The sequence below is a fragment of the Sarcophilus harrisii genome, chromosome 2 (assembly GCF_902635505.1).
Source record: "Sarcophilus harrisii chromosome 2, mSarHar1.11, whole genome shotgun sequence".
NCBI classification, from domain to species: Eukaryota; Metazoa; Chordata; class Mammalia; order Dasyuromorphia; family Dasyuridae; genus Sarcophilus; species Sarcophilus harrisii.
Window position 1 is genome coordinate 406,818,649 of NC_045427.1, and position 10,446 is coordinate 406,829,094.

At 40.9% G+C, this 10,446-nt stretch overlaps 1 protein-coding gene across 1 annotated transcript in view; it reads left to right on the forward strand.

Moving 5' to 3' along the window:
* The window catches only part of FGF18 (fibroblast growth factor 18), a 44,457-nt gene extending 35,336 nt beyond the window's left edge, over nucleotides 1-9,121 (forward strand). Inside the window, exon 5 of the mRNA XM_031953657.1 lies at nucleotides 8,744-9,121. Within this exon, the coding sequence (XP_031809517.1) occupies nucleotides 8,744-9,010 (267 nt within the window). The 3' untranslated portion in view covers nucleotides 9,011-9,121. The remainder of the gene's footprint in view (nucleotides 1-8,743) is intronic.
* The last annotated feature ends 1,325 nt before the right edge of the window (nucleotides 9,122-10,446 follow it).

The window sequence follows — 10,446 nt, forward strand, 5'->3', positions numbered from 1 at the left end:
AGCTCTTCCTGACTCCAAGTTCAGGCTTCTATTTATGACACCATGTAGCTGACAAATGGGATATCCTCTTCCAAAGTAAAGGAATTTGCACCTAGGACTAGGATAGGTGGCCTGGGCTATCTTTTCCTCAGAATGTGGAAGGGAGATTCGGCAGGTGAGAAGCAGGTGAGATGCTTGTTTTAGTAATTTTGATGGGACAGCAGAACAATGCAATCTGAATGTCTCCCTCAGCACAAGGGGCCTCATGGTTCTAGCATTACAGTGAGATTTTATTACCAGTCGGTGGCAAGATCCCTGCACAATAGCAAAATGAAAGAAATTATTTTGAGCAAGGTTACTAATGAAGTTTGCTTGGCTAGCACTCTGGAGCATTTGCTGATTGTGGGGGGCTTTTATGTTTTCTCATAGCCCTCCCCCACCCCCCCAAAGTGTTCCTTTTAGTTTTTTCTTTTTGGAAGAGGAGGAAAGAGAAATTTTTAAAAAATTATTAATTATTATCTTGTTAACAATCTGGTTTCTTTGTCAGTCCCTTGGTGCCAATGATCACATGTGGAGTGAAATCATTCTTCTCTAGGCACATACTCTGCTACCACTATTCTTAGCTCTTACCCCCCTCTAACCCTTTTTTCCCCTTTCCTGGCACCTCCAGGTTTAGGAGCAGGAGTTCTGGGGCTAGATTCTGAAAAGCAAACTTCTTCTAGAATCCAGATTGGGAAGCACCACTGGATCTGAAAATGGGAGAACCAGATACTGAGCACAAGGCTGCTGTCACACATATGTGCCCGGTGACCCCAGGCAGATCATTGTACTTCTTTGAGCCTTAAAATGAATAGGTTATTCTAGATAAAATCTGAAAGCCTTGCCATTCCCAAATTCTGATTCTTTGACTACAGAGACCTCTAGTAGGTTTTTTGGGGGAGAGGGGAGATAGATCTAAAGTATTTGTCCGAGTCTCCAGCCATATATCTGTGAGGGCAGTTGAGAGCCTTTGAGTGTTTAGGTGATGATGATTTTCTTAAACTGCTCTCATTAGTCCTGAAGTGGGGACTAACACCTCCAGGAAAAGACGGACTAACTCCCCCCCCCCCCCCCATACACACACACATCTCATGTGTCCTTGCAGTCCTGATAAAGTAGGTGTAGGTGGATGACAAATGTGCAGCAGGCAGGGGGCCAGGGGAGGAGGGAAGGATCCTCACCAGTTTTGTACAATACTGTATTTGGAAGGAAAAGATTCCAGACACGTTGCCCACATTAGCTTCTCAAGAGCAAAAAAATCATAGTAAGTCTTCTTGATGCTAAAGAGTGTGTTTTTAATTAGTGATCCAGTTTCCACTGTTTTTGTGGCTGGACATAGAGGGGGCATTTCTGTGAACTAAAGGATACAGTAGATCACATGGTGGCCCAAGTTTCCTGAGGACCAAGCCCCACTCAGTCCCTCAGCCACTGGAGGGACTCCCGAGGGATGCTGGGGGTGGGGACTGTGTCTCTCCTCCAATTGTTTCCTGTTGCCTTGCCCTGCATAATCCCTCACGCCTGCTTTGTTCTCCTTCCCACTCAGCATTTTGGGATGTTTCCCAGGCACAAACCTGCTTTGAGTTTAATACTTTTTATTTTATTATAATAAATTTTTTTTGTTTATTTCTCATGATCACCTACAAAGAGCTAGACCCACCAGGGATGGTAATGGGACCTGGCCCGGCAGGAGTTGCTCTCATGTCCTGTATAGTTCTATTCCAGCAAAAGCTATCCATCCTCGGGGTCAAAAGAGCAACCCCAGTCCCGCCAGGCTGAACCCCTCCCGCCTGCCTTGGTGACTCACCCCTTCCACAGGAGCTCGTCTTCTGTTTCCTACATTCTCACTCTCTCTCTCTCCTGTTCATTAATATTGGTGACTGTACAGCTGGCACCAACCTTCAATCGCTGTTCCCTTCCCACCCCTCAGAGCTTCCTCTTTCCCCTAACTTCTTCCTGTCCTCCCAAATTGAGTCCTCTTCCATTTTAGCTTTCTTCCTTCTCTTCATTAATCTCTTCCCGTAGCTTTCCTCTGTTGGGTCACCTCTTCCAGCTCCTGGCAGAATCTTCAGTAGCTAGTTCTGACTCTTTGCCCATGAGTCATCCTCCAAAAATTCACCTGTCTTGGTCTTGCCTTGTGAAGGCTCCTTTCTCTGATTTGTACCTCTTCTGCTGCCTCCTAAAGACCTAGCTCCTGTCCTCAAGGATAATATAATCTAAAGTGTGTGACATGAACCTTAATACATTTGAAGCCAGAGGAATGTGATAAGAACAAAGAAAAAAAACTCAAAAGGATTATGGGGTTTAAGGCAGGAAAGAATTTTAGGAGATTACCTAGCTCAATCTCCCTGATTTTACAGATTCTCTCAGGAAAGGGAGAACTCCTTTCCCCCCAAAAAATACCTTTACCAAGTCATGAAAGTAAATAGCTGAATTTGCATCATGCCTATTTGAATACATGCTTTGTCTCTCTTTGTGAAACACAAGACCTAAAGTCAAATCCAGTTTTTTTTAACATTACAATAAATTAATTTAAATTGTCAAATAAACATTTCTTAAGCTTCTTCTATGCGCAAGGTACTATGTTAGGTTCAAAAATATGAAAATGAAAATTATAGATTCTTTGTCTTCAATGAGTTCCAGTCTAACAAAGGAAGAGGAGGAATAAGATATATACATATGGATGTATACACACACACACAAATATGATTCAAGAATGAATGAGAATAGCAAAGCAGAAATTCAAAGTGAGTTGCAAAGATTGGAAGAGGGCTTGATTACTTCAGCAGTAGAATAGAGCTACACCTCTCTCTTTCTATATATACACACATACACACATTAATAGTATAGGGAGCAGAGGAGAACTTTGAAGGAAAAGAGGTTTCCTAAACTTTAAGGGAAGAAGTGAATTTCGGGCATCGAGAATGAATGGCCTGGGTATAGAGCTGTAGAGAGGACAGGATAAGACTGGAGAATGGCAAAGGAGAAATAGAAGAAGTACTGAGGGATGGAGATGGGAGAGAAGAAACAAGATAGGGGTGGGAGTGGGAAGGGAAGAATAGATTTTGACCTGCTGGGGAGAAGGGAAGTGTGTTGGGTGTAATAAGAGCTGAGTTTGGAGAAAATGAGAACGGCTGACTAGATATTCTGGGAAATCCATAAAAAATTCTCCGTCTACAGTTTGGGGAAAGAGCACCTTCTGAGTTTAGTTTTGATTCACATAGTTTCAAATATATAAACTTTGGAGAGGAAACAAGTAAGTCATGTAATAGAGATTCTTTGGCAGCTGTTAAGGGAGGAGTAGGCCTCTGGCAGTGGTCACATTAAGTTTGTCACTATGTTGTCTCCCAGGTAGTGACTGAAACAGTGAAAAGAGAGAGACAAATTTGAGGGGCAGACAGGTTGAGTGAGCCTGGGCCTGCCTTCTCCATCCCATTTGAGCTGGTGAAAAAGAGAATGAGACTTTACCATGACTTCTTTATAACAGTTCTTATTCCTATTGCACTTTCTATTGCTTTCTTCAAACCATCATTTTGAAGTCAGTAGAACAGATATTATTGGTAAACTCTGTTTTACGAGGAAACGAAGAAAACAGGCTTAACAGATCTAAGTAACTTGCCTGCAGTCAGCTACCTAGTAAGCATGTAAACTGGGACTAGAAACTGGGTCTTATAAGTCATCTCCAAGTCCAGCTCCTTTTCCATTAGACCACTGTAGGGGCTTTTAAGAAGTTAGCTGGGGTTTGCCAAGAAAGTCTACATTTTATTGGAGAAGATTTGGCTTCTATCTTAGCTGAGAGGTAAACTCCATAAGGGAGAAATGAGCATGGTGAGGAACTCAAGGAAAGACATGAGACAGAACTAAGGGTAGGAAAGCTAGGTAGTCTCTTAAGGGCACAATATGGGAGGGCAATGAAATAAGTGATATGTTTTATAATCTCATATTTTTGATGCCAAAGAATTCTGCTCTCTATGATTTGTAGGCATTTCTTAAACTGAGACGTGATTGTAAGCTCCTTGAGGGCAGGGGACTGCCTTAAGCCTTTTTTTTATTTAGCCAGCACTTAGCACAGCACTCTGAACACAGTAGGAATTTAGTTAATTTTAATTAATTGGAGACTCATGACCTCCTTTGGGCCTCACAAGGGTATGTTAAGGGTTTTGATTGAAGTCCCTGTTCCTGTTCTAGAGCAAACTACCCTTGGGGGAGGTAGTGATGTGAGGTCTGTCAGGTATTGCCTGACACAGTGATTGGGATACCTAGGCTTGGGAGAAATTTTTCACTCTTGGTGTTAGAAGGTACAACACAACAAAATACTACAAGAAGTCTACCCAAAGAAGGATTAGTGTGTTAGGGGAAGGTTTTTTGTTGAATCCAGTTGAAGTGATGTAGATGTAGAGAAAAGAAGGAGGAGGAAGAAGAGAAGGAGGAGAAGGAGAAAGAGAGAGGTAGGGAGAAACAAGGAAAATATATCAAGGAGATCTTGTTGGAAACAACTGATTTTAAGATCAGTTTTAAATGGATGAATAGGAATTAAGATGAGAGGAAAAAACACTAATGAGAAGATTCCAGACCTTTCCCCCCCAGAATCTAATTGGTACATCTCTATCCTTTTCTTTTGCATGGTTAATGGAAGTAGGACTCAAAAGTAGAGGTGTTCTTGTTTTGCTTTGTTTTTTTTATTTTAACTTCTTTTTTTTTTTTTTTTTGGTCCTTCTTTAAGGTTCCTTACTACCATTGACATTTTCCTTAATGACCAAACTATTTGGTCTTAGCTTATCCCTTGGAATCTTATCCTTATTCTTGATTACAATATTTAATGCTTCCCCAAGAGTTTGGGTATCTTTGAATGTAGGTCATTACCTCCTAAGTCCTCTGTGAATACCCCTTCTACAATTTCTGATCTCTTTCCCATCTAATGAGCCTCCTTTTTCCTCCTACTGAATACAAATACACACACACACACACACACACACACACACAAATATTCCTTACCACATACTCTGTGAACTCTCAGAAACTTCCATAAAACACTTTATCTTGGAACAGCATTTTGTATTTGTTTTATAAGTTTTTGAAAAGTTCAGCACAATGAAGTATCCATGCTCATTCTCAACTCAAAGGTGAATGTTACTGGAAGCATTTGGGAGAAATCCTTGGAATCATCAGTAAGTTATGAAAACCTGAAAGGAAAAAAAAAACTTAATGTTTCCCACTTCAAACAAAAGGTTGGAACTCTACTTAATCTTCAAAAAAAAAAACCCAAACAAAAAAACAGACCGACCTTGAGATTTCCAACTTGGCTGAGAATTGGTCCATAACGAGGAGTATGTTCTGGCTAAGTTTGGAGAAGCTCTTGGAAACCCAAGCAATATTAATATGTCCTTCCAGTCTGGGATTTGTGCTTTTTTCGACCTTGCGATGATCTCTGTCAAGGCTGTGCAGAGGCTCGTAATGGGCTGACTAGGATTTCTGGAAAAAGGGGATTTAAGCCCTTTTGGCCAAGTGCTGGGAGAATAGAGTCAGGGCAGGCCTATTGGAAGAAAAATTGGGGCTCTTCCTTCCTACAGACCCCCTTTTTTCCTTGCCAAACAGATCATCTCAGTTGAGTAAACTTTATTAAGTGTCTAACCAAGTGCTAAATATTGGGGATACAAAAGGAGACAAAAGACAGTCTTGTCCTCCAAGAATTTATAATCTAAAGGATTATTTCCTCTAGCTAGAGTGGGACCAAAGGCAGCATAGATCCAGATTGTGATCATACAAGTCATTTGGAAAAAAAAATGCGTGCCCCTAAATGGTCTCCACCTATACTTTGTTGTTGCAATCTTTGCTGTCCAATCCCCCTTGATTACTCTTTTCTAGCCTTTCTCAGGTCTAGTTACATGGCATATATGGAGTTTGGGGGCACAATGTATTAAAGTCAATTGAGACCCTATAGAGCTAAGATGTAGGGAAGATGATAGAATGAGGGACCCGAGGTAATAGGGTAAATAGAAAGAAATAAGAGTGAGAGACAGAGTTAAAAAAGCAGGGAGAAATTAGAGACATCAAAGGAGCAGATCCAATAGGAGAATTGCAGAGGGGAAAACCCCAGTTGCATTGTAGGCATTGGAAAAGGTGTAGGAGTGGAGGTGAAGAGAGTTTAGCTGGCCTGTTATGACTCAGATCTGGTATCCAAGGATAGAGATCTATAATGGTAGTGGTGTGGTGGTTGTGGTAGTAGTAGTAGTGGTAATTAACATTTATGTAGTGTTTACTATGTGTTAGGCACTCTACTAAGAGCTTTACAAATATTACCTCATTTGATCCTCACAGCAATGGCCTATTATTGCCCTTATTTTTTCCCCTGTCAATATTTCCCCTGACGGGGAAACTGTCATTTAGTAGAGGTTAACTGACTTGCACACAGTAATTTGTAAGTGTCTGAGGCCAGATTTGAATTCAGGTCCCCTGATTCCAGGTCTGGTGTTCTATCCATTTGTTTAGCACTTTAAGGTTTACAAGGAACTTTACACATACTATATTATTTGATCTTTGCTTCGATAAATCCTTAGGGAGTGACAGTAGTTAACCCAAACAGATAAGGGAGAAGTTGTAGGAAATAGGAAAATGAATAAATAACCCAGCAGATGGGTCATTGATCTCCTAATCTGTGTCACATATTACAATATGCTAGACTGTAAGTTCCACAAGAGCAGGGTAGCATCTTCATCTTGTTTGATGTATTTGTATATAGTAGGAATCTGACAAATGTCAAGTGAATCAATGAATGTGCCAGGTTTGTAGGATGCAAAGAAGTATTAGGATACTGGAGGGCTGTCTTCAGAAAGCTTAGGGAAATAGGGAAATAAGGTACATGTGTATTATTTTCAAAAATTGAATTAAAATGTGATAATAAGAAACAGTGATTAGTAGATGGCAGACTGGGTTGGATTTTAGATAGAAAGAAAGGAAGAAAACAAAGAAGCAGTGATTAAGTAAGTAATAAAGTGCTGAGCACTTATCATTTGATCCTCAAGATAACCTTGAGAGTTAGATGTTATTGTCACCTCCCCATCCCTAGGAAATTAAGGCAAAGGGAGGTTAGGTGACTCAACTATCTAGTAAATATCTGAGAGCTGGATTCGAATTCAGGTCTTCTGGATTTCAGACCTAATGCTCTATTCATTGCACTTCTAGCTGCCTACTATGTACAAAGCACTATTTTAGGCACTAGAAATAAAAAAAGACAAAAATGAAACTATGCTCTCAAGAAACCTACAGTCTCCTTGTAAGAATCTAGCACACAGATAAAATTGGGGAAAAAAGTAAATACAAAGGAATTTTAGGAGAGGAGAATGTTAAAACCTAGGGGGATAAGAGATAATATATTAGGAGATGCCTCATATTGGAAGGGGTACTTGGATTGTACTTTAAAAAAAAAAAAACTAGAGATTTTATGAGGTAGAAGAGAGAGGAAGAGTATTTGAGACATAAATCACATTTGTGCCAAGGAGGCAAGCAAGAGAGAGAATGTCATATTGTGTGTGTGTGTGTGTGTACACCAGTTTAAAAGACTACATGAGAGTAATATGAAATCCATATATGGAGGATGAATTGGATGGGATTTTGTAGTTAGGAGGCATTGTGGTAGTCCAAGTGAGAAAGAAGCTTGGGAGTGGAGAGAGAGGACAGTGCCAAAAGATGTCATAGTGACAGGATTATTGAAGAGACTGGGCAACTGATTGGATATGGAGGCTGAAGGGGCGGGGAAAACCAAGAACAATTCCAAAGATGTGAAACTTTGAAAGGTGTTGATACCAGAAACAAAAATAAGCAAGTTTGGAGGATGGGTGGGTTTGAAGGAAAGTATGAAGAATTTTGAACATGTTGAATTTGGGGTACATAAGGAACATCTAGGTGAAGTGGCTACTGATAATGTGGTTCTAAAGGTGAGGAGAGTTCATGACTCATAAAAGCTTGGGAGTTATCTGAAGAGATAATAATTGAATCCTTGGGACTTGATGAGCTCACCAGTGGAAGAAGTATAGAGAAGGAAGAGAAAGGAGCAGGAGCACTTGAGGTGTCTTTCCTTAGGGGAATACCCACATTTTACTGATCAGGATAGTGATCTGAACTGGTATCAGAGGCTAAGGGCAGAGATTGTGCCCAAGGGCTACCAGTGATGGACAGAAAGTTATAGTTAGGTTCTAGTAAAATGAAAACTGAGAAAAGGTTATTGAACAAAACAGTTAATAAATTGGTGATGACTTTGAAAAGAACATTTTAGTTAAGAATGAGATGGGAAGCTAGAGTGGGTAATGAAGAAATGGATGCAATTTGAGAGCACAGACTGCTTTTTCTAGGAGTTAGTCTATGAAAGGGAGAAGAGTGAGGAAATGATGGAGTCAAGTGAAGATATTAGAAGAATTTGGAGGTGGGACTGTGGCCTGGAGTGACTGGAGAAAAATCTTTATAGAGGGCCGAGATTTGAACGGGGCCTTGAAGAATGTGTAGAGTTTGTACCTTCAGGGAAAGAAAAGGGGAGAATTTTCTACATTAGTTGGAGGTGGGGAGAGCAAGGAAGAATCTCAGCAAAATACAGACGTGGAAATGCCAAGGTGGGTTGAGAGAACAGGGAGAAGATCCATTTGACTGCAACAAAGGGATTATGGTAGGGGAGAAGTGCAGAAGACCAAGAAAGCTTTTTTCTTATCTTTTTGTTTCTTTTTCCTTTTCTTTGCAGCCTGATGGCACCAGCAAAGAGTGCGTCTTCATTGAGAAAGTCCTGGAGAACAATTACACAGCATTGATGTCTGCCAAATACACAGGCTGGTATGTGGGCTTCACCAAGAAGGGGCGACCACGGAAGGGCCCCAAGACTCGGGAGAATCAGCAGGATGTACACTTTATGAAGCGCTACCCTAAGGGCCAAGCTGAGTTGCAGAAGCCCTTCAAGTATACAACGGTGACCAAGCGGACAAGGCGCATCCGGCCTACGCACCCTGGCTAGAGCAGCCGACCCCACTAGCTTCACCAGGATGGTGCAACCATAAGCCACACACACCAACACACACATAGACACACAGACACACAGACACACACACACACACACACACACAGAAAAAAAAAAAAACTGCATCAGAGAAATATTTTTACATTAAAATAAGGAAGAAGTTCTATTTTTGTACATTGTGTTTAAAAGAAAAAAAAACTGAACCCAAACGCTAGGGGATAGCGATAAGGATTTATTGTTGACTTGAAACCACCCACAACAAAAGACTCTTATCTAACTTAAATGGACTGGGTGTTCATTTCTCTTTCGGAACAGACAACTTTAAGCTGGTCCCCAGAGAACTTTATTAAAGGAACCAACAAGCAAGGGAAACCAAAGTCCTTTTTTTCCAAAGTTACTGGAAAAAAAAAAAAAAGCAAAACAAAACAACCACCCCTTCCCCTCAAAAAACAAACACTCCACAGACTACCCTTCTCCTCTTCCCATCCTTGTCCCACCCTTCCATCAAACAAAAATCTCTGGTTTGCAGTCATTTATTTATTGTCTGCTGCAAGCTGCATAGAGACAAGATGGCGACACCGCGCGGGGATGGCGTGTCCTTGGAGTTCTCAGCGCATCGAACCCTCTGACGACAGACGGCTCCGTCCTAGCTCCGTGACCCTGCATCGCTCTCAGTTCTGGAGAATGCTGCTAATTACATTCAGTGATTCAAATGATCTAGTACACCAATGATAAGGGAATATTTTAAAACCAGCTATATTATATATATATTATATATATATAAGCTATTTATTTCACCTCTCTGTATATTGCAGTTCCATGAACCAAGTATTACTGCCTCAACAATTAAAAACAAACAAATTACCTGAAATGACATGTTGTGTGGCTGTGGGAGGCTTGGGCTGGTCAACCTTTTCTTGGTCTGTGACCTATATAACATTTTAGTTTGATTAGATGCCCTTCTGCATTGATCCTTTCCTTAACCCTGGGCACAATGCAGGTGTTAGATTGGGATTTCTAAATTTACCCAGATTATGGATCATGGAAATGAGCCCTTGGGAGCCTGGAGAAAGAAGCTGGGGGGGAAGAGAAGGTTTGTATGTTTTGAAGCAAAAAATATCTCAGAAACTCTTCTGACTTATAATATCTCTCTCTGCCCTCCCTCCTCTGCCTTTACTGCTACTTAACCCCTAACTGGAATTATAAAGACTGGAATAAATTACAGTAAGTGATGTAGTCCTGAAAGGATGGGGTTCTGAATCTCTTCTGATAGAAGTAGAAAGAGTATTAGCTTTGGATTCGGACAAATCACTTTGACATTCTGTAAAGTAAGGGAGTTTGGATCCAGAGTCCCATTCAGCTCTGAATTCTGGTTTCTTGGTGATGAGATGCACTCATCTTTAAATGGGCAATTGAGTATCTGTACTCTGAGG